Here is a 24,793-nt window from a genome sequence, read left to right on the forward strand (position 1 = left end):
TGAAGTTAACTGAATGGGTGAGTTCACTTGAGTGGAGTGTAGTCTCTTAAAGCCAGAAGGGCTGCACTGTAGCATGTTTACCAGGGCAGCCCTATCATCTAAAGCCAATGAACAGTACAGAAGAAAAAAAAAAGAAGGTCAACTGCAGAATTATTACTAAAAAGAGGAGGAAACAGGCATGTTGTTTGGATAAAATGTGAAATATACTAAAATTGGTAGACACTATTTTTGAAATACAATTTCCCTGCATCAAGAAAATGTAATATAAACAAGAAACTCATATAAAAAGAAAAGAACTGAGAATAGTAAAATGCATTGGATACAGTCCTTGTGCCCTAATTTGATGGAATAGCTCTTTTTTCTGCAATGTGATAGAGTGTGAGCTTGAGACATCTGCCTACTTCTACCATCTTGATGGATCCACTGAGTAATGGATCTCATCCTACTTCTCAGAGACATTTCATATGCTTCATTACTCCTTAAATTCTTTAAATACCTCCTGCTTGGCCTCTAGAACACGCTACTTCATTGGTTTTCTTTCTACATCACTGGCCTCTCCTTCTTTGTTCCTTTTTTCAAGATGCTTGTGCACCCTCTGGTTCTGAGATGGTGGAATCCATTGACCTTCTCCTATACGTTCCGCATCATGGCTTTAATACCAATCAAACCCTGATGATTCACAGATTCCTTAACTCTTCCCTTGTCTTCTGCATATCTAAGTCACCTAACTAACATCTCTATGTGGATGTTTAATAACTCTCTCAAACTTAAGCCAGCCATAGCAGAACTCTTGATTTTCTCCCATGTATTAGGTATCTATAATTGTATAACAAATCATTCCAAGATTTAATGGCCTGAAACAACAATAGACACTTATCATCTCACACAATTTCTTGGGCCAGGTCTCCCATGAAATTAGTTATCAATTGCTCTAACACGAGCTATCTCCTGGGAAAAAGAAAAAAATGATGATCAACAAATTACTCCCCAAACTTAAAATAACAAAACATTAGTCTCTGTTGGTTGGGAATTTTGGAGGGCTTAGTTGGTCAGTTCTGTCTTAGCATCTCTCATGAGGGTTACAGTCATCTGAGGGCTGGAATGGCGACTAGAGGATCCATTTCTAAGATGGCTCACATGGCTGTTGGCTTAAGAATTAAATTTGTAGCTAACTCTTAGCAGGAGGCCTCCTTTCCTCACAACATGGACCTCTCCATAGCATTCTTGAGTGCCATAATGACATGGCAGTTGCAAAAAGCCAGAGCAAGGGATCTGGGTGACAGAAAAAAAAAAAAACCACACACTTGTTTTGACTTAGCCAAAAAAAAAAAAAGAAGGAGGAGGAGGAGGAAAAGTACTTATTATCACTTTTCCCATATTCTTTGATCACTCAGATCAACCTTGATACTATGTGGAAGAAGACCATACAGAGTGTAAATATTGGGAGTCAGGGAACATCAGGAGTCATCTTGGAGGCTCATTGCTACTACACCCACAAGCCTATTCCTGCCCCTGGGTCCTCATCTCATTAAGTGGCCTGTTTTTCAAGCCAGAATCCTGTGAGTCATCTTGATTCCTCTCTTGCAACTTCTCATCCAACCCATCATCAAATCTTGCAACTCTACTTTCAAGCCCTATCCTGGATCCCACCATATCTTACCCCATATACAGTAACCACCCTAATTTCAGCCCTCATGGATTACAGCAGTTAATCTACATTACTGTTTCTATGTTTGCCTCCAAAATATATTCTCCTTCATCAGCCAGAGAGAGCCAGACAATGTTACTGCTCTCGGTTTGGTAACCTCCATTAGCTCCTAACTCATTCAGAGCCAAAGTCAACATCCTTGCCAAGACCTCCATAATCTTCCCTCTAGCTCTGCTCTCTTTCTGAATTTTCCTCCCTCCACTCTAATGGAGACTTCTTGCTGTCCCTCAAAGCTTCCAAGTCTGGATCTGCCTAGAATCCCCTATGTGCATTTCTCTGCCTGGACCATCCCAAACCAGGACAACAATGGTGGTTGTTCCTTCACATCATCCAAATTCCTGCTCAAAGGTACCCCTTCACAGAGGCTCTCCATGACCATAGTATCCAAGATGGTACCCCATTACTCTCAACCCTCTTAGTCTGTGTTATTATAAATTTCTTCATGTCACTTAAGAATGAACTACATACTATATATTTATTGACTTCCTTATTTGTTATTTGTCTCTTGCTCTAGAATATAATTTCCAGGATGGCAGAAAGATCATCCATTTTGATATTTGGTTAACAACTTCCCCAGCACTTGAAAGGGTGCCTAGCATATAGCAGTTGCTCAAATATTAATATGTTGAATAAATGGATAAATTCATTAAGTGGGGACAATCATTTTACCTAGAACAGTGCTGTCCAGTAGTCATTACTTCAGTGGAGGTCATGATCTATGGGAATGATATCTAATGTGATGGTTATTTTATACTGAAAATGTAGTTAGTATGACTAAGGAACTCAATTTTTTATTTTATTCTTATTGACTTCAAATAGCTATATATGACCATCTTATAACTACCATCTTAGAGTAGATATACATACTTACAGTAGATGGCAGGAATACAGGGGCAAGTTAATGTCATTCTATGCATATCACAACAAAGAGACAGAAATTTCTTGGGGTGCTGTGTTAAGAAGGAGCCTGAGGTTAAAATCAGCTAATCATTTTTGAGTACCACTTATGTAACTAGTACTGTATTGTCATAGGGTCTTATTAAAAAAAAAAGAGGTATATTGATCCACTAGCACTTTCTGGCCTGGACAAGAAGGTGAACATAGTATGATGTGGTTTGTGTACAATTCCAGTGATGAACAGGGCTCTTTCCTGATCCTTTCCAAGAAGTGATTTTGGGGACCTACACCTACAGTCCTATAAGAATGGTCCCCTTACTTGGACTTCCCTTCCCATTCTCTGCTAAATCCCTTCCACCCACTCTCCAAAATCAGAGTGGAAGGTTCTTTGCTGCCATCCCTTTGGGAGCTGGCCAAATATACAGATTTCATGCATACACCTGCAAATTTTGGTTGCTTTCAGTTATATTTGTACTTACCTGGCAATATGGTTACATTCATTTTCCTTATGGTCTACACCAAAGCAAAAGCTGCTTAGTACCAAGAGTCATGTTCTCCCTTGTACAGATAGATGTACTATGTTATGTATGGATGGTACATAACATTTTTAAGTCTGTGAGTTCAAAAGCATGGAAAAGGCCTCCTAACCCTGAAATTCTTGCCCAAAATACGGAACAAGAAAATACTGTTAAGCCACAAATACACCTGGGAAAATTACGCATGAATTAAAACTCCCCCTGTGTGGTACACTGATGGGAGAAGACTTTTCATCACCTATTGTTGACCTTCATTCTACCAGCTGACCATTCCCAATTTGGATCCAGCATGTGAATCTTTTCCATCCATGTCTGTCTTTCCAGGTGGATTATGATCGAGCACAGATGGTCCTCAGTCCTCCACTGTCAGGGTCTGACACCTACCCCAGGGGTCCCGCCAAACTACCTCAAAGTCAAAGCAAAGCAGGCTATTCCTCAAGCAGCCACCAGTACCCTTCTGGGTACCACAAAGCCACCCTATACCACCACCCTTCCCTGCAGACCAGTTCGCAGTACATCTCCACAGCCTCTTACCTGAGCTCTCTCAGCATTTCATCCAGCACCTACCCCCCACCCAGCTGGGGCTCCTCCTCAGACCAGCAGCCCTCTAGGGTGTCCCATGAACAGTTCAGGGCTGCTCTGCAGCTGGTAGTCAGCCCGGGAGACCCCAGAGAATACTTGGATAACTTTATCAAAATCGGAGAAGGGTCAACAGGCATCGTGTGCATCGCAAGCGAGAAACACACGGGAAAGCAAGTGGCGGTGAAAAAAATGGATCTTCGAAAGCAACAGAGGCGAGAATTGCTTTTTAATGAGGTAAATGGTGTGTTTGGATCATCCTTTCTCTCCAGTGTAACATTTATATCCCATTTCAAAAACAGCACGTGTACATTTGAGGACATTAGAAAGGCACCCACATAATCTTTTCTACTTGTCTTTTTCTGTGTGTTTGGCTGTCACTTTTATAAAGTACTTCATGCATGTCAGTCACTGTGCTAAGCATTAATTTAGTTGGACCTCACAACCTCATGAGTCAGAAAGTGTTCTCACTATTTCAGCCACAAGGAAACTTGGGCTCAGATTAGGTGACTCTCCCAAGGTTATGCAGGAAGTTGACCACAGACCTGTGATTTGCATTCCTTTCTCCACTGTCTTCAGCTGTTTATAGATCAACCTTCACATCTGTAGGAAATTGGTTCCAGGACGCCCTCAAACACAAAAGCTGTGAATTCTCAAGTCCTTCACATAAAACAGTATATAGTATTTGCATATAGTCTCTGCATATCCTCCTGTATACCTTAAAGCATCTCTAAAACCCAATGTAATGTAAATGCTTTGTAAGTAGTTTTTATATTACATTGTTTAGGTAATAAAAGTAAAGGGAACAGTCTGTACATGTTCAGTACTGATGCATTTTTTTAAAAAATAATTTTCTATTCACTATTGATTGAATCCACAGATGAAAATCTCAGGGAAGCAGAGGGACAATTGTACACGTGTTATATTGTTGTGATACTATTTATACCCTTTATGATTTATTTTTGTAAGTCAGTAAACTGAGGTTTAATCAATGGCCTGTCATTCTTTAAGAACTTTAAAATATTTTTTTTCTTAACGATTAAAAAAATTATGATTTCTTCCTGCAGAAGGTATGGAAAGCATAAGAAAGAATCCTACACAATTCCACAAGCAAGCAATGCCTACATTAAGACTTTAGTGATTTTTTAAATATTTTTTCCACCTTATATATCTCTTTTCTTTGGGATAATTCTATATGTGTGCTTTGGTAACTTTCTTTTTTTATGTTTTATTTATTTTTTATTTATGAATAATAATAGAACCTATTTTGATATGTTTATACAAGCATGGAATATTTTATTCTAATTAGGACACCAGTCTTGCCAATGCATACCACATTGAGATTCACTGTGGTGTATTCATATATGTACAGAGGAAAGTCATGTCACATTCATTTCATTGTCTGTTCTATTCTTATCCACCTTCTCTTCATTTCCCTTTGTTGAATCCACTGAACTTCTTTTCTTCCCCTCCCCGCCCTTTTGTAGTTAGGTAACATTCAAATTTCAATTACTATTAACATTAAGTTGATATTAATAAAAATTAAAATAAGATACATATTAACATGTTTTCTTTTCTACATGTCAAATCATCATTTTCATGGCCAATAATTTTTTGTCACATATATGTGTCAAATTCACTTCCAGTTTCTGATTTTATTGTTTCTAATTTGAGACTTTTATAATTTTGTAGTGAATATTGTTAACACATGTCTTTGGCCTCATAGCTGATAATTTCTTTAGATTCATAGAAGTGGAATGAACAGATCTAATGATATATTTTAGGGAAATGACATGTAATATTTCCAGAAAGTTCATACCAATTGGTATCTTCACCAATAGTGCTATTTCACCTTCACTAGCATTACCAGATACTCTCATGTTATCTCTGTTAATTTGATAGATGTGCCCTATAAACTTATAAAAATAAATTCAAATTGACAAATAAAATTGTACTATTTTCATGAACACTTTTATTACCAGTGAGGCTGAATTTATTTTTATAAGTTTATAGGGCACTTCATATTACTTTGTACACACAGCTCTTGATATATTAAAGAAGCCTTTTATGTATATTTGTTGTACATATTCTTCCACTTTCTTATCTACCTTTTCAGCCACTAGAGAACAGCCAGCCAAATTCCACCAAAACAAGTCAAAATGTATCTTTCTCATTCATCCAGGTTGTGATAATGAGGGATTACCACCATGAAAATGTGGTGGACATGTACAACAGCTACCTAGTTGGAGATGAGCTCTGGGTGGTCATGGAGTTTCTAGAAGGTGGTGCCTTGACAGACATCGTTACTCATACCAGGTACATTTCTTTATTATCCAGGCAGATAATTCAAGGTGCTTAATATTCTCCTCCAAGGTAAGGTCTCAATGACTGTCTTCTCAACTCTTCATAAACTGTAAACTCTTTGGAATCAAGGAATACAACTTCCTTTTCTCCTATGTTTCCCAGATTTCTCATTGTTATATCTTGCATGTGTTGTCCATTCATTTAACATTCTACCTAACCTAAGAAGGTTATTAATACCCAATTATTTTTATTTTTTGCTTTTTTGGTGTGTTGGGAATTGAACCTTGTGAGTGCTAAGAATGCACTTTACCATTGAGCTATGCCTATAACCCTGCCATTGATTTAAAAATCAGCAATCTGCAAAGAATGAAGTTTCAGTGACAAATAACAAAAGTGCCCATTGCCAACTAGAGTTCAAATACTGAGTTGTCATGACATAATACCACCCCATGAACCTAAGGAAGGAAAGGGCAGGTAGAGGTTCAAAGTTTAATGTTAGAAAGCAAGCCTCCTAAGAGAAAGAAATTCTTCAATTCTGGTTTAAACCAGTCTTGCAGTTTTGTTAATGCCTAAGGATTTTTTTGTAAGAATCCATGGAAGTAAATTTGTACTAATGACCCTAGAGCTGAAAAACTGAGGTCTCATTCTTTTGATTTATGCTGGGCCTCTTTAATTTTTGACACCAAACCTGTGTTCTGGCAATCAAGCCAGAACCTTCCTTTTGTTTGTCTGCAGATTTTCCAGATATGGGCTGCAGTACATGGACTAGTTCTCCAGAACACAAAAAAAGTGACCTCTCCTTAGAATTTAAAAGATGCCCTTGTACCTCTCTTGTTCCTGAACTGTTATTTCCTTTCTAGAATGAATGAAGAACAGATAGCTACTGTCTGTCTGTCAGTGCTGAGAGCTCTCTCCTACCTGCACAACCAAGGAGTGATTCACAGGGATATAAAGAGTGACTCCATCCTCCTGACAAGTGATGGCCGGGTAAAATTTTCACGTTGGGTTCCTCCTTCATCACTTCATCTGTCATGAACATTATTCTCTTAAGAACACTTTTTCATAATTCTAATTTTTCTTAGTCACCAGTCACCCACCACACTTTCCAGAAGACTTACAAAAAGGAAATTACCTTCCCATCCTCTGTGACCTGAATTGGAATGGGTAATTTGCCTCCTTTACAATGAAGTATAGGAACTAATGAAAGCTTTGAAAATTTCATTTTCTGTCACATTCTTCCTTTTGTTAGAGGAGAGGAGCTGACTTTTCTAGGGCTGTGTTTCTCCCCTTCCTGCAAATATCCATGTCTATAGGGTCTCTCAGAAGCCCTGCAAGAAACAGATGACAAGCTCCAAAATGATAATTTGCAGAGAGGTTACTTAATAATAGTTTATAAAAGTGCAAACGAACATGGAAATTTCTTAAGGAATAGGGCACAAACATGAGTGCAATTCTCTAGAATAGATTACCATTCTACCTCATGCCTGAAGAGGCAGGGAACTGTCTGCTGGAATCTGGAAATAAGTTATAGTATTCAGGTCTGCCTGGCAGGAACTCTGAGCTTTGGTGAAATCCAGTCCATGGTGTACTTGTAGCATGTGAGCTGAGGATAACTACCCTAGCCTCCCTCTGCCTTTGTTTCTGTCATCTACTGATGCTCCCCACTGGCTCAACCCAGTCAGGAGCCATCACTACAGTCAGTGCAGATTGGCCTCCTAAGGCTCAGAGAAAGAGAAGAATGTGTCTGAAAGGACAAACAGAAAATACTCATCACACCAGAATATTTCCATGCTCAGACTTATGCATTTCTCATCACTGCAGCATGCCCAGAGGATTCTGTTTAATCTCAGCAGCTACAGCATGGTACAGAGCATGCAACAAATGAGGAAATAATCAATGGCTATTCCAAGGAAGGATTAGTTAGATAGGATAGTTCTGAACTACAGATTTTAACCATTTAGGAATTTTAAATTCCCTGAAACTCCCTCTAGAGTTAATTGCTCTGGGACAAATAGAGCCAGTCATCCTTTTGATGTACCTATCTTTTATAATCCAGTAATCTTGGCCCTAAGGAGAATGTTCACGTCACATCAGAATTGCCCAGAGATGATCAGAGAACAACAGGAGGAAACTTCCCAAGCACTTTGGCTTTTCTTACTTTGTTTTTAAAAGGTTTTTTTTTAGAGAACTTAGTAAGTTCAGAATAGATGACAAAATAAAGATCACTCAATCCTACTTAATATTTTTCTGTCTTTCCATGTATACATAATTTCCAAACTTGGGATTATATTTAATGGGCAGTTTGTGGTCCTACTTTCTGCATTAGTCAGGCTGAAATTTTTAAAAGCAGGACTACAGGAGCATCTGTAAGGTTTTGCTATGTAACAAACCTCACAATACTAATGGCTTAAAGCAAGAACCATTTATTTACTCACAAATCTATGGCTCATCATTCTGGGCTGATACCAGGTGGAACAACTGGTCTCTGCTCCATGTGGCACAAACTAATGAACTTGTGACCAGACTGCAGTTGATGGTCTCACTCACTTGCTGGCAATTGGCTGGTTTTTAGAAGACACAGGAAGATCACATGGCCCCAACCAAGTATTGTTTGTCTCCCAGTAAAGGAGCCCTGTAAATTCATATGTTGCTGGTAGCAAGGTTCCCAAGTATAGCAAGACAAGTAAGCCCTGTTGCAGATTAACAAGCTCTTTTAAACCCTGTGCTTATATAATGTAGGCAAAAGTAAGTCATACCACACAGCCAAGCCCAGATTCAAGAGGTGGGGAAATAGATTCTATGTCTTGATAAGACAAAATACAAAGTCATACTAGGAAGGGATGTAGTCCAAAGGGAAGAGAAGAATCAGCATCCATTTTTGCATAATCTTCTGTAAAACAGAAGTATAGGAAAAGAACAAGAATTCTTCCTTGGCCAGATTCAGAAAGCACCTAGGCCCCACAATCTCAAATTCAGTTTGTAAAACATGAAACTGGCCCATGAATCAGTATAAGTGGTCCACTTGTACTACCAGAAAGAAAAAGCATGGCGATTTCAAGACAACCCTTCTTTGCCTGTAGATTGATGTTGCAGGCCTCCTTGTTGGAAGTACCTATCTGATGTCAAAATCAGACAGCAAACTAAGATAATAATTCCTTGTTTCATTAGCTCACTTAAAATCTTCCCTCCTCTCAATGTGCAAGATAATTAAATCTTTCAGTTGTTATTCTCAAGGGAAGAACCTTTGTCTCAAAATCTCCTGTACTGCTGTGCACCCAGCAAAGAGCTTACGGGGCCAGGCACATTGGAAGTCCTTTAAGTCTTAGTGGCTTTTTATGTATGTCATTTCATAAATATTTGCTGAATGTCTACTGTGTGCTAGGGATGGTTATAACTCCTACCGGTGAACAAAGCAAAATCACTTCTTTCATTAAGCTTATTTAGGGGTTGGAAATGTGGTAATAAACAAATATATTTTAAAAAAAATACCACCAGACAAGAAGTGCAAAGTGCTAAATTTTCTGTAATTGATTTAAGCAGAATACGGATTATGGAGCCTGGAGCTCTATTATAAAGGCCAGTCAGGGAAGGCTCCTCTGATGCAGTGACATCACAGAAGAGGTTTAGGAGGAATTGGACCTTTTAGCTGTCAGAGGTAGGAGTCTCCCAAGCAGAGAGAACAAATTGCATGTTTGGTGGATCTGTGCCTCTTGGCTGTGTAGGCCAAAGGTTTTTCATTCACATTTCAGAACTTTATACCATATTGATTCTAATGGGCTTCTTCGGTTTTCTACAGAACAAGGAAACTATTTTTTTTTTTACATAAAGAGAGCTGAGATATAGTGTGAATACTCTGCAAAACAAAATCTGAGAGCACATTTTTATACTGAACTAATAGAGCATATTAAGAAGACTATTTTAGTTATTTTATTGCTATTATAACAAAGCATCTCAAGGTCATAGGTCAATGAGCTTTTGAGCTGTGTCTCAATAGCTCTGAGAGTTGGCTGGGCTCAGCAAGGCAGTGCTGCTCTGACCTCTGGTTAGATGATGCCTGGACTGGGGCATCTTCTAGAAGTCTTCCTCACTTACATATCAGATAGATAGTAGTAGCTGGTGACTACAAGATCAGTTGGGAACTATTAGCCAGAACAACAACAATGTGGCCTCTCCGTGACACTTGGGCTTCCTCATGGAATGGTAGTTGGGTTCCATGAGTGGATTCCAAGAAAACAAGGTGGAAGTACATGGCATTTTTGTAACATAATCACAGTATCAAATAGTGTCACTTTCACCATAATCACAAGTCCTTCCAGATTCAGTGAGGAAGGAAGGATGGAATCCTCCTGAGTGGGAAGAAAATTAAAGTCACAGTATAAGAAAAGCTCATGAAATGGGTGATACTATTGTTTGCTCTTTTAAAAAATGCTGTCTGCAGCACAAGAAGTACTGGATTCTCTTCCTGTTGGGAGATATTGGACATCATTAGAGAAATGCAAATTAAAATTACAATGAGATATCACTACACACCTATAAGTATCGCTAAAATGAAAAACAGTGATAACACTGGTCGTTCATACATTGCTGGTACAACCACTCTGGAAAACAGAGTGGTACAACCACTCTGGAAAACAGTTTGCAGACTGAGGATTGTAATGGAGTAATTTATATTCCATGCATGTATGAAGATGCCAAAATGAACCCCAGTATTATGTATAACTATGAGTCACTAGTAAAATATTAAAGAAAACTAAAACTGACTTACCCTATGACCAGTAACTACACTCTTGTTCAGAGAAATGAAGCTTATTTGCACATAGAAACTTGTGTACAAATATAATGAAGCTTATTTGCACATAGAAACTTGTGTACAAATATTCATAGAAGTTTTTTTCATAACAACCTCAAACTGGAAACTCCTCAAATGTCTTTCAGAGGATGAATGGTTAAATAAAGTGTGATGTGGTCATACCATGGAGTACTATTCAACAATTAAAAGAAGAACAAACAATTGACACATACAGAAAGTGAATGAGTTTCCAGAAAATTATGCTGAATAAAAAATATTCAATCTCAAAAGGATACATGTTGCATGGTTCTGAGTATATAATATATGTGAAATAATTATAGAGATCCACAGCAGATAAATGGTTGCCTGGGGCTAGGAACAGGGGACGTGCAGTTATGAAGGGATATCCTAGGGAGTCTTATGGTAATGGTTTGTGATATCTTGTTTGTGGTGGTGGCTATGCAAGGCAACATGTGTTAAAATGTCAGAGTAGACACACACATAACACACAGATAGGTTCATATAGACCTGATAAAATCTGAATAAGCTCTGTGGGTTGTCGCCACATCAATTCTTTGTGTTGATATTATGCTGTACCTTGATAAGAGGCTGATAGTATGAAGGTCTAGATGCACATTTTTTGGCAACTTCTGTGAAGCTATGATTGCAAAAGCAACAAAAAATGACAGAAACTTGCTCAGACTGAAAAGAACAAATTATTTCTGGCTTCTTAAAAGCCTGGGAAAAAACTTCCTTTATATCAATTAAAAGAAAGCCATTTCCTAATTACCTATGACATATATAATATCTGATTAGTCATTGATTTCTGGTAAGCAGCAGAGAAGTCCCAGAACACGTGCTGGGTGTTGGTATGTAAATACCCCAGCTCTCTCATTTGGTAGAATAACTGAGAGTCACTTGCTCTAAACAGTCCACCAGACTTCTTCAGCAAGATTGAGCTCTAATTGCCCATAACTAGCCTGGTAAATAATCTCTAAATAATTGCCTTCCTTATCACACTTGGCCATATCACTGCTAGTATTTCTTACATCTTCCAAATAAATGACTTGCACTGAGTTCTTGCCTAGGGATGTGCTTCTAGGGTATTATAAACATAGTGCTTGGAAACAGTGATATGTTTGTGCCCTGCCTTCCATAGAATTTGAAGCAGGGATAAAGAATTAGATAAAAGGCCACAGACTGACAACATGGGCATTATGATTGTTCCTCCTCTTCTTTACTATGACAATCAGCTGGAATAATCTTTTCCCTAGAGGTATGGGCCCAATAGTATTCTATTGTCTCCACCTAGCCCCATTTAATTGATTTGATATTATTAGCTTTCTTCCCTTCATCATTTTAGTTTTGTTGTCTCTCAAATAACTAGAATTTTACAATACAGGATGACCTGGAGATTGTTTTCCCAGGGATGTTCTTAAACAGACACTCAGGCGTGTGAAATAACTTGCTAAAATTCATTCTTCTCCGACAGTCTCTGAGATAACTTCCTGGTCTCCATCCGTACTCCCTTTCTGCTACTTGATAAGAGAACTTTGCCTAATGTGGGTAGCACAGCATGAAGTTAAGAGGCCCAGGTTTTGCTTTTCTTTTAACACTTCTGTCCAGCCTCCGGCAAGTTCCTACTACTCTCTGTGCTCTGCCAAGTGGCAGAGGGTGGGCTAAGGTCTCTATCCTATTCTAGGTTAGTCTCTCTGAGGTTCTTCCTCCCCTCTTTGAGTTTGCAGCTGATGAAGTGGACCTTAAGCAGAGTTGGAGGCACCATTATCATGATGGCACCTTTAATTCCCAATCTCAGTTCCTTTGTCCCTGGGTCACTGCTCTCCTTGAAGTAGAAATTCTCAAACATTAGTGACATCAGTACCAAATGGAGAGCTTGGCAAGAAAATGGATTCCCCAACCCCAGGGATGCTAAATCACTCAGTCTGGGTGGTCCCATCAAATTTGCATCTCCAATAAGTTCTCACATTATGCTGAGACTACATGAGTTAAATGCCTTATTGAAAGCACCCAGGAATCAGGCCTGAAAGCAATCATCTATGGTCTCAGCCCCAAACCTGGAGCAAACACAGAATTCTTTATTGGGTGTGCAATTAATAGAGCCAAGGGTTTTTTACATTCTATTTTCAATCCTGAGGGTATCTTGTGGATATACTTCATTTTGCCAGGGGCCCCTCTTCTGAAGCTAGGGCACATTAGACATGGATGGGATCTCAGATTTAAATAGCAGCTTTGCCTGAGTTCTAAATTCCACTTCCTTGTCTGGTTTTTGTGTAACCAGCTACCTCCTCTCCCTTTGGGGTGGGAGTGGAAGTGGTATACTAGCTGCAGTTTCCTTAGCCTGACTGCATGAGTTAGACAAGGGTGGTTTCCGAAGCAGCGAGTTATACAATTCCATCTAAAATAAGGCTCAGCTTAGAGTCTGTGTGATTTGCTTTTAAGATCTGCCTCCAGTGCTTTATTATACTCATTACTTGAGATCTCATTATCTACTTGCAGATTTATTTGGACAAATGTTGTGTGCAATTATGCTCTTTTAGAAAATTGTCTCTTTTATGTACTTGGATGAGTAAAAACTTATACAAAAGTGCTTATACTCCTACAACAGAAGAACAGGCCTAAGTCCCAAGTGTCTAGTTTCAATTACTTATCTTACACTTTGTCAGGAAGATAATTATTAGTATGCCATATTTTGAGGGGATTGAGTTTGTTCATGTCAGCAAGGAGAAACCCACACCAGGAATACTGAAATTAAAAACTATCAATACCCAGATGCTCATACCTTCACCTCCTTAGTCATTCAATTTTCTTAAATGTATAGGCAAATGGAATTTATCAGCGTGACTGTTCTTGCTCTTCTGTCTGTGTAGAAGGGGGCTGCACACCCACAGTTTAGCTTTAGAAATAACCAGCCCCGACCCACACACAAATAGAGACCTGAGAGTTTCCTAAAACTGACCCAACTTCTTCTCAGATCTCTACTGGCTAGATGCCTTCTAGAATTCTCTATTTTAAATCAGGTTGCTTGGAAAAAAAAATTCAATCATTATCTGTCAAAGTTTAAATGCATTACTTTAAGTCTCAGCTGATGCTTTTAAAAACTCAAAGTCTTTTGGATTTAGCTACCACCAACTCCCTCTTCTCACCTCCCACACCCACTCTTTTCCCCATGGTGGCTTCTTGGAGGAAGAGGGAAAAGTATGGTATGTGGAACCTCAGGGAGAAGGGGATAGGACTCATCTTCCAGGTCCTCTCTGGTCCTTGCATTGGTGTGCCTGGACTCTCCTGATACCTGGAATAAAGATCAGCTTGTCCTCCCATGGCTGGGCTGTCCAGGAGGTGCCTCAGCAATGTTTCACTCCTCCTGCCTTTGCCTCAAATGGTGAAAGCTGTCCTTTTGTTCAAGTCCGTATATCAAACATGGCCTTGTGCCAGGCACATTCTCCTTCTCTCACTGAGATCCTGAGGGGCTTATAGACTTTTGGGCATCACACACAAGCCATGGAAGCCAGAAGTGCTGCCTCAAGACCACTTCCACTCACACAATTGTGCTGTCTCCATGGAGGCCAAGTTGGGCATGGCCAAGCCTGCAGCTCAGTTGGTTTATTGAAATATTGCAGATTTTCATTCTGTTTAGTTACAAGCCACTCTTTCAAGTTCTTAGAGTGTCACTGAGACCCTTTTCTGAGATACATTAAAATAAATGGTAGTCCTATCCAGAGTAACTCTAGGACACTGCTTGACTTTGTATCTAGATTCTGATTGATCTAGATCAATTATTAAATGTTTTGATTACCTCTGAACTCAGACATATATTGGCATTCTCCTCTTGCCTGTTAGTGTAGGTAATTATGCTACAGGTAATCCTGAAGCCCACTGTCATCCACTTGGTGTACAGTAAGGAGCATGGGGCCTGATATAATCAACATTGCTTTTCTCTTTCCCCTTCTGTAAGTAATCCCAGGCTAAAAAGAACAGACAGCAGGATTTTTACTTCTGTGCATAATAGACTTCTTTTATAACAGGGCAGCAAGGATTCTGGACTAATTGCCATTGCCACAGGGTTTTCTTCTTCACACAACAGGGGAGATTCCATGATCTGAGTCCTCTGCAGTTGATTCTTGATTTACCAAAGCAATTGAGAAAATCATCTCTCCCCTAAAGCATCTTTTTCCCTAATTCCACCAGGAATAATCCAGTTGTCCCCTACTCTAAGCCACTGTTAGTGACTTATTAGTGAAAAGATCAGGAACAGAAAATAAAGAGTAAAAAACATTCCCAAACATTTTTATGTATTTCATCTGTATTCTAACTTTGATCCTAGAAACAGATGTCTTCAATATGTCAATGATGATTTCAGAAAGAGCCCCAATGTGTCTTCTATCATGTGATCTACTATCATGTATGCATATGTCAACATAAAATCAATCTGGTGGCATGTGTTTTTTGAGCATCTATTGTTTGCCCAGCTCTTAAGGAAAACAGGAAGACTCCACAATCAAAAAAGCTGAGCTGTTAGCCTGAGGAATATCATTGCTAGCTGGAGTGACATAACCGCATTAGAAAACTTTTCAAGACTGAGTGTCCAGAATTCTCTTGAATGTGGAGAAGTGACTGATCAATATGGGTTTCTGAGAAAAATCACAGAGGAAATGAGATGTGCTTAATCCCCTGGAGTATACTTGAGAATTGAATATGTAGGAAGAAATATGATCAAAAACTCATATTTGGAAACAGACCAACTCTTTCCAATTTGCATGGAACTTTTCAGGTTTTAGCATTGGAAATCCCCCATTCCAGGAACCCCCTTGATGCTTAGGACTGGTGGCAGTACATATGAGAGCAATGAGGAATAAGGTTGGCAATATAAAGGAAAGCAGGTTAAGGAGCATCTTGAAAGGCCATCTGGTGGGTTGTCAGTATATTCAGGAAGGCTTCTGTCATGATGCTGAAATGAAAACATGAGACCCTGTGAAAACCAGTGCCTCTTACTCCTCACCTGACCAAGGGATGCTCCTTGTTCTTATTTTCCCTGGGTGAACTGTGGTCTCTCTGTTGTAAGCTACAATGTGAGAACCAATAGCCGAGGCTCTTGTTAAAATGGAGACTCTGACTTGATTAGGTCTAGGGTGGGACTTAAGATTCTGCAAGTCTATTAAGCTCCCAGGTCATGTTGTTGCTGCTACTGGTGCTGCTGCTGATTTGAGTAGCAAGACTCTGGATACCATCCCTCTCATTTCTTCAGACACCCTATCAGCAATCCATCTTCAACACCTACAACATTTCTAACTGCCTTCTTTTGACCTATAATTTTGCTCTTCAGTACAGGGTAGTGATTAAACATCTGAATCCTAGCTTTCCCATTAATTGCCCTGAATCCTGGGCAAGTAACCTAACCCCTTTATAATTTGGCTTACTTATCTATAAAATGGGGATAATGATATTTCCCAGCGCATTCATTTCTTGTGAGCAGTTAAATGAGATATACATGAAAAGTGCTTACAGTGGTACCTCACATGTAGTAACAGCTCAGTGAGGTTTATCTAGAGTGTATTTTGAGAGTGTGCTGGGACTACAGTAACAAAGTCCCCCAAACTGAGTGGAGTTTTATTCTCTCTGAATTTAATTTAGTCTCACACAGTGCAGGAGAACAGAAGACCCCAAATCAAGGTGTTGACAGGATTTGTTCCTTCTGAAAGCTTTGAGAGACAATCTATTATATTCCTGTCTCCTACTTTCTGGATGTTTTTGGTAATCCTTGGTGTTCCTTGGAGTAGAGGACTATCACTCTAATCGTGGCCCCCATCTTCCTATGCTCTTCCCTATGTGTCTGTGTGTCCTGTCTTTTTCTTATAAGGCCACCAGTCATTGGATTTGGCACCTATTCTAGTCCACTATTATAGGTGCACCTCATATAATGACAAAGGTACATTCTGAGACATGTGCTCACAGCCAATTTGCTCATTGCGAAAGCATTGTAAAGTATGCTTGTGCAAACTAAGATGGCTGCAGCATCACTAGGCAAATATTAGCAAGTTTGATTGAGGTCATCCAAATGTGGAGACATATACTGGTTGGTGACACAGTTTGATGTTTTTTTGGTTTTTGAGATTTTTGTGTGTGTGTGTGTGATGCCAGGGATCAAATATAGGATCCTATGCATGCTAACTAAGCACATTACCACTGAGCTATACCCCAACCCAAAATACAGATTTTAAATGGAGAGGAATTAAGTATAGGAAGAAAGAGAATATGCAGCAAGAAGAGGTAAAAAGGAAAAAAAAGGTTAGAGTTGAAAGCAGAACCCAAAGGAACATCAAAGTCTAAGGTGTAGATGGCAGAGGTAGAGACAAAAAAAGAAAAAGCAAATTTGAAAAGGAAGATTGAGAAAGGAGGTTCAGAAAGTTATAGATATCACGACAGAACTCATACCTGAGAGACTATATCTTGGATCTATAGAGAATTTTAACTTCAAATATTCATTCTGCACCACTGCTAAACAATGCCCAGTGTACTATTTCCTTTTGGATTCTATCACCACTAACAACTAAGCGGCCCACTGATGTTCTAGTTGGTAAGGCCACCTGAAGTTCAGAGCAGGTCATCCTGACCAGGAAGTGTGCCTCCCAGAAATAAACCAAATTCCGATCATTTAGAATATACAATCCAACCCGTGTCTAACCGTGCATTATGTTCTTAAAAGGACAGGAAGTTTGTGCAAGAATTTTCAAAGTTCGTTTTCTTTTTGACCATATCTGAGTGCTTAGTATCTGCTCTTTCCCTTCTTAGCTTGACCTCCACCTTAAGGAACTGTCAACCATGTGCTGACATCCTGTTTCTACACCTGCATTTCCACTCTCAGAGATGTTTACAATGTTAACTTCTGTTGTCTCCCAGGAAAAAGGAGCAAAACAAAAAGGAAAGGGGAACCAACACTTTAAGTGACATCTTGGCATCCTAGATAAATGAATATCTTCCGGTATTACAGACACACTAAAAAAGAGGGTGGCTGTTTAAATCATCACATGGTACATAGAATTCTAAATGTGCTCAATTGCCTATGCTGCAGCAATGTGTACAAATTTCCCCCCACAAATAGCAATTTACTTACACTAAAGCATCATCTGTTATATTCAAGTTATGGGTTTGAGATTTAATGAATAGGTTATACATTTAGTTTGTGAGAGTTTTTTGTTGTTTTATGAAAAGATAAAAGCAGCTAGAGTTCAAGCCTTTGGAAGTCAACTCTGGTAGACCTGTAAAAAGTTTTTCCATTAAAATGGATTTGTGCCTTTCCAATAAAAGGGTCTTGTGACCTCTTCTCTGATATTTCTGAGGCTGGTTATTGAATTTGAATTTGATGCTCTTTATGTCTTTATTTCTAGGTAAATATATTTATTTATTTTTGTATGCCTAGCAGACAGTATTTTCAAAATGTTCATTTATGGTTTTCCTTTTCTTTTCAGATAAAGCTATCTGACTTTGGTTTCTGTGCTCAAGTTTCCAAAGAGGTGCCAAAGAGGAAATCCCTGGTGGGCACCCCTTACTGGATGGCACCTGAAGTTATTTCCAGGCTACCCTATGGGACAGAGGTAAGGGCAAAACAGGCATTTTTCAAAAGTGGCATTGATGCTGTGTTCTGATATTTGGTGACCACAGACAATTGGAGCGATGACTTTTGACACCACAGTTGATTCCCACTCACTGATTTAGGACAGAGTAGGCTGAAGTGACATTGGCCACTACTCGGGATATTGCCATAATATTTATCCAGGGGCTTTTATTGCAATCCTACAAGGTATATGGGAGTTGGGAAGGGAGTCCCACACTTAAATAGGTGCCTGGAGATGCTAAAATTAGCAGGCATATTTCAGAGAAAGGCAAGAGGATCAGAGAAAATACCACAAGTAGAGGTTATATTTGATTGAGCCATAATGGCTTCTAATAGAAAAAAAAAATCATGTGACTATTATAACATTCAAAAATACATTATAATTTATATTTTTTCTGGAAAGCAAACAATAATCTATGAAGGGATAGGACTTGGATAGGTGAAAGTGAGCTGCCATAGGGGGTGAAATAAAGGCCTTCTAGGGAGGGAATAACATGAGTAGGAGCTCTGAGACACACAAGGCTCCATCCACATGGAGCCCAAGCAGCCAGTTCCAGCTGAGTATAGAGTGTCCACATGTTACGGTGCAGCTGGTGATTCTGAGAGAGGAGAAGTCTGGGAAAAAGTGGCATGAACCAGAACATGAAGAATGCAGGCATAAGTTAAGGCCGAATCTGCTCTTTCCCTTCTTAGCTTGACCTCAGAGGGAGTATTCAACTTGTTTGTCTCACTGTCTTTCCAAGAGATAAATTCTCAGCAAAAGTCACTGCCAAGTAGTATAATAGAAATGCAGCATACTGGGAATTCATAGCACCCTTATAGTCCTCCCTTCCCATTCTTCACTCAGAAAGAATTTCTTAGCATTCCTTCCTTTTTTTCTCTCTCTTCTCCCTAGAGATGGTTTATATAAAGCAGGGTTTTGTGCATGCTGCTTCAAAACAATAAAACATAAGGGGGTGGGAAATCCCAAAGTAGGTGGGAAAAGAACTATTTTTTAAAACCAAATTATTAAAAAAATATTGGTATGTGTTTTGCATAGTATGCAGTAGCTCCTTGCAGTTTGTTATGACTATGTCAAGAACTTTTCTTATGATTTTAAATGCAACTTTATTTTCTATTTTCATAGCATAAAAATTTGGATTTTTTGAATCTGCTCTCAAAGGCAGTTCATTACAGAATTTAATTAAAAATTAATTGAAGTACTGAAAAAATTGAAGTACTGAACTTCAGAATGTTAAGTTATTCATTTATTACTTATTGGTGTGAACTTCACTGACACTTTTTAAAAGCAAAAAGAGAACCACGGACCTCAGTAATCTAACAAGTCAGCTGATAAATCTGAGTTGCAAATTTGAGAAGTTACCAATACCATATTAAGTTATGAATAAGTAAGAATCTATTGGGTTCCATGGACACATCCAGCATTTCAGAGTGTTCACCTCACCTGTCATAACCAGTGTGTTGTGCCCAACAGGTGGACATCTGGTCTCTTGGGATCATGGTGATAGAGATGATTGATGGTGAGCCCCCCTACTTCAATGAGCCTCCTCTGCAGGCAATGCGTAGGATCCGGGACAGTTTACCTCCAAGAGTGAAGGACCAGCACAAGGTGAGTAGTGAGTTTTGCTAGGTCCAAAGTAGTTATCAGATCTTTCAGCGTCTCTGTGGCTTCAAAGACTGGCATGCCACACCCAGTGGGTGGGTAGATTCTGGTGTAAGAGCATATAGCCTCTGAAATTAGTCACTCAGATTCGAATCTCTGTTCTTCTGTTTATTCATTGGGCTTGTGATTCAGCCTTTCTGGCCAGAGTTCATATGTAAAATGTTGTGGGATCATTTCATGTCTCAAGGGGCTGATTGGAAGAGTGAATCAAGTGCTCCATTCAATACTCACTCCTTGAGCACCTGTTACCTGCTGGGGACTTCTAACTACTGGGAAGTTTGGGGTGAAAGACCCCAGATTTCCTATTTCTTACATAACTTACATTCTGATTGGAGGAGGAGATAATAAACTATAAGCAAATGGATGAACAAAATAATTTCTATGAAGAAAACAAAGCACTGTGATATAATGGTGTGCACAGGAGAGGGGATTGAGAACTGGTTTAGGTCAAAGAGTGAGGGAAGCCCTTGCTTCTGACAAGGATCTGTAAACAAGGATCTGGAACTCAAATGGAAAGAAGGCAAAAATCTTGCTGGGGATGTGGCTCAGTGGTTAAGTGCTCTTGAGTTCAATCCCTGGTACAAAAAAAAAAAAAAAAAATTGGAAAGAAGGCAAAAATCTTGCAATGGTATGGGAGACCAATGTTCCAGGCAGAGGGACATCAAGTACAAGGACCTAAAAAGCTAAGAAAGAATAAGGTTTATATGAGTATGTCAAAGTGAGCCAGGGACAAGGGTAGAACATGTCAGAGAGGTGTGCAGGGACTGGGTCATGCAGTGATGAAGGCCATGTTAGTGTAATACATGTAAGAGACCCAGCAGGGCCTTTCCTAGTTCCCAAAACATGTGGATCGAGGCCAATCTCAGGAAAAATTATGAGAAGTCCAGGAGATACCACATAGCAAAGAGGTGAGCTCCCTGCGGGGCTTGCTGAGAAAGGGATATGTCTCCAGGACCCTTCTGTAAACACTGACCCAGCCACATCTCCCTCCCATCTGCTTAGTAGTAATAAGAGAGAATATGAGGCTGCCTTATAGGGGAGAATACCTTGGGTTTTTTGTCCTTATTGTTGTTTTGTTATTTGGTTTGTGTTTGGGGGGTTGTTTTTGTTTGGTTTTTGGTACCAGAGAGGGATTGAAAGCAGGGGCACTTAACCACTGATCTACACCCCTCGCTTTTTTTTTAGTTTTTATTTTGAGGCAGGGTTTCACTGCTCAGGGCATCACCAACATGTTGAGGCTGGCTTTGAACACACAATACTCATTTCTCACTGGGATTACAGGTATGCACTATTGAGCTGGGCTGGGGAGAAGACTTTATAATGGTAGAGTCTCCTCTTTCCTCTCACCTGAACCTCAGGAAAGAGCATTAGTGGAATCATTCACATAGGTTGTGTGAACCTGCAAAATCAAAATAAATAAAAATGGAACTGCTTGAGCTGAATAGGAAATTAAATTGTTTACTGGGTTGGACTAAGTTTAAATAATGATAAGTAACAAAAGCTGTATTATAAGAAAATAGTCTTACACCCAATAGAAATGAGTGCCAGTGTTCTTCAAAGCCATCTATGAGGTGTCTTTAATCCTAAAGGTCAAAAGCTGGAGACTCCCAAGATTATTTACCAAATGGATACACAAGGTGTGGTATAATTGGGCAATGAGTACCATGCAGCAATGAAAAGGATGAAATTTTGGTCACACACATCGGGAATGAATCTCACAGACCCAATGTTGAATGAATGAAGCCAGACAGAGAAGGGTCCATGGTGCCTAACTCAATTTCTATAAAGTATAAAAGCAGAAAAAAACTAATTTATGCTATTAGAAATCCATAGGATAGTTAGCTTTTGCTAGGAATGAATATTGGCAGGAAGGGGGCCCAAGGTAGCCTTCTAGAAACCTTGACGGGTGTGAATATATGTGAAGATATATTAAAATCTATTGGACCATTCACTTTGTGTATGTACTTGAATGTAGTTAAGATGTATATGAAAAAGTACGTAGTAATCTAGACTTCTTTCCCTTCAAGAGAGGGGAGTTCACAGAGCCCAAATGATTGTAGTTGCTAGAAAAATAAGACTATTCCATGTTTATACTGTACTTCATTGCCTGTGTGACCAGTACTTATATATAGTAATCATGCAGTTGTTGCTGTTGTCCCTATTATTACCATTACTATTTTATTTGGTAAATAAGATTTTATTCTTAATTATACCCTTATTATTTCAAATTTAAATAAAAACATCATGTGTTGATAAAGACAATGCCTTCTTTTCTTTCACATACCTTTCTTCCTAACGCAACTAGTTTCTAGAATTTGAAGCTGTTGCCAGGACTGGGAAATTATTTTGAGGACTGGGGTCAGTGTCTGTGTTAGTTCTCAGGATGCTATCTCTGTATGTTTTCACAGGTCTCTTCAATGCTGCGGGGATTCCTAGACCTCATGTTGGTGAGGGAACCCGCTCTAAGAGCCACGGCCCAGGAACTCCTTGGACATCCTTTCTTAAAATTGGCAGGTCCACCATCTTGCATCGTTCCCCTCATGAGACAATATAGGCATCACTAAGGGCATCACTGAGCAGAGGATTCACGTAGGTGACAAAACTAAGCAAGGATGTGAGAATAATTCAGGAGAACATAAGAAAAACTACAGATCATACAAAAGGCCTGTGCATTCTAGACCAGCTGATTGGTGGGACAGTGCGATGACCGGCAGGGTTCGACAGACCAGGGCATCTTCTTGTGTCTTAAATAGGCATCTCTCCACTGACAGCTGGCATGGTCATTTGGAGTATGGCTTTAATAAGTCATTATTATATTTTTCAGCCCTTCATCCAGCAAATCAGAAGGACTCAGTACAAACTCCGTTATGTTATATCCTAGCCACATGCAGGGTACCGCATAGGATTTTCTATATTGAAAGAATACTTTTCTGGCAAAAAAAATAAAATAAAATAAATTAAAAAAAAAAGAAAGAAAGGAAAACAAAAAGCACTTTTTTCTTAATGGTAGCAGTGTAATGTATTTTGCAATGAATTTGTAATTTTTCTGTACAATAGTTTTGATAATTTATAGTACTTTGATGTCACGTAGCCATTGTATCAGTTGAAGTAATACTTGTTTACTAGCAGGAGTTTGAACAAAGCCTTTCCTACTTTTTTATCCCTTTCAGAGAACCAACGATTCTTTAGGAACTTTGAATACTGAATGACTCTCAATCACCGTCAGCTTTAGTAGAATATCTTTCTTATCTTAACAAGTGTCTTATGTGATGGAAGAAGAGTTAAGAGTGATGGTTGATGGTGTACACATTTCATTTATCCAACCAAAAATGATGAAATAAAGTTTGAGCCACATTAAACCACCAAACTATTCCTTGGGATAAAGCTAAATATTTTGAAAAAAAAATCACATTTTCCTTCAAGGCTTTTAGAAGCAAACCATTTCTTGCACATCAGGATGTTTTCCTTAGTGTGGCATACCCTCAAATGGGAATGCCATCCCCTTGTGGCCAAATTTCCCTTCCAGGGAGCAATGTCAATGCTAGGATCATTGGACTCATTTTCCCCCACAATTGAATGTTTCAGTGAGACCGTGGGAATTTCAGGCTCACAAAGGGAGATGAGAGTGAACAAGGCAAGATGTTTGGTTTCATTGATCACTGTTTTAAAACTCTGTATGCTAGCACACCAAACTCTTGTCTGTATTTACCTTTGTACCACAGTATTAATCTCTATTGTTCATGTATTGTGCTGGAAGTCTGAACTGATGCTAGAGGATGAATTAGAAAGAGGAGGTATTTTACCAGGTATGATCTGACTTCAGTTTTAACCATGTTATGAAGTGTTTCTGACATAGGAGAATTTGTGCTGCTGTCTAGGTCTTCTTGAATGTTGATAAAAATGAATGACTACTACAATACATTTTGTGTTGCTTGTTGGATGAATTTGCATGTTAACTGTAGGCCAATATAGATTTGCCTTTAAAACTCTGGAAGAGCTACATAGTCATCATTAGTTTCTATTAATTATGCATCAGACAAAAGCCATTTGTTACCAAACTGGAAAACCAGAGGCTTTTCTTAATGACTTCATATACTGTAACAGATATAAATTTAAATTTGCAAAAAATACTCTGGTTACTCTAAGCATAATTAAGGATTTTTTTGTAATATTAATAGGTTGCTAATTATTTATTATAGTTAAAAGGGAGGGGAGGCATAAAAATGACCTTCTATGGTTTAGATTTTCAGTTTTTCCCCAAACTGGAAATGCCTCACCATCAATAGGATCTATAATTTTTTTTTGTTTCATAAAATAGCAAATTGATGTTTTATGTAAAATATTAAAATATTAATATAAATATGTAAGAATAAAAACCTAAATGCAGACAATGGCAGTCCTAAAAGTTCATGAAATAGATTGTCTTAATTTAAGCAGGACTATGTAGAATAAGATAGAAAAGAAAAATAAATCCTTTTTTAACCAGAACAAACATTTAAAAAAAAAAACTGCAGAAAACAATGGATTTTGGATTCAGACATTTTTGACAATGTAATGGAAATTTTTTCATGTAACTTTCTTATTATTGGCTATTTTTTAAAGTGTTAGTTTACCAAAAGTTACTGTAGCTTAAAAGGATCTGTGGCAGAAACTGCACTTGCAAATAAAAATAAATGTTTGCCTTTTC

At 38.8% G+C, this 24,793-nt stretch overlaps 1 protein-coding gene across 5 annotated transcripts in view; it reads left to right on the forward strand.

The window, feature by feature from the left end:
• Pak5 (p21 (RAC1) activated kinase 5) overlaps positions 1–24,793 on the forward strand; it is a 345,014-nt gene extending 320,221 nt beyond the window's left edge. For all 5 annotated transcript variants that reach the window (XM_078051414.1, XM_040274035.2, XM_021723159.3 and 2 more), the window contains 6 exons: positions 3,466–3,957; positions 5,903–6,036; positions 6,885–7,011; positions 18,298–18,423; positions 19,918–20,052; positions 22,515–24,793. In XM_078051414.1, coding sequence (XP_077907540.1) covers positions 3,466–3,957; positions 5,903–6,036; positions 6,885–7,011; positions 18,298–18,423; positions 19,918–20,052; positions 22,515–22,670 — 1,170 coding nt within the window. In that variant the 3' untranslated portion in view covers positions 22,671–24,793. The remainder of the gene's footprint in view (positions 1–3,465; positions 3,958–5,902; positions 6,037–6,884; positions 7,012–18,297; positions 18,424–19,917; positions 20,053–22,514) is intronic.

Source organism: Ictidomys tridecemlineatus, chromosome 5, assembly GCF_052094955.1.
Source record: "Ictidomys tridecemlineatus isolate mIctTri1 chromosome 5, mIctTri1.hap1, whole genome shotgun sequence".
Lineage (NCBI taxonomy): Eukaryota > Metazoa > Chordata > Mammalia > Rodentia > Sciuridae > Ictidomys > Ictidomys tridecemlineatus.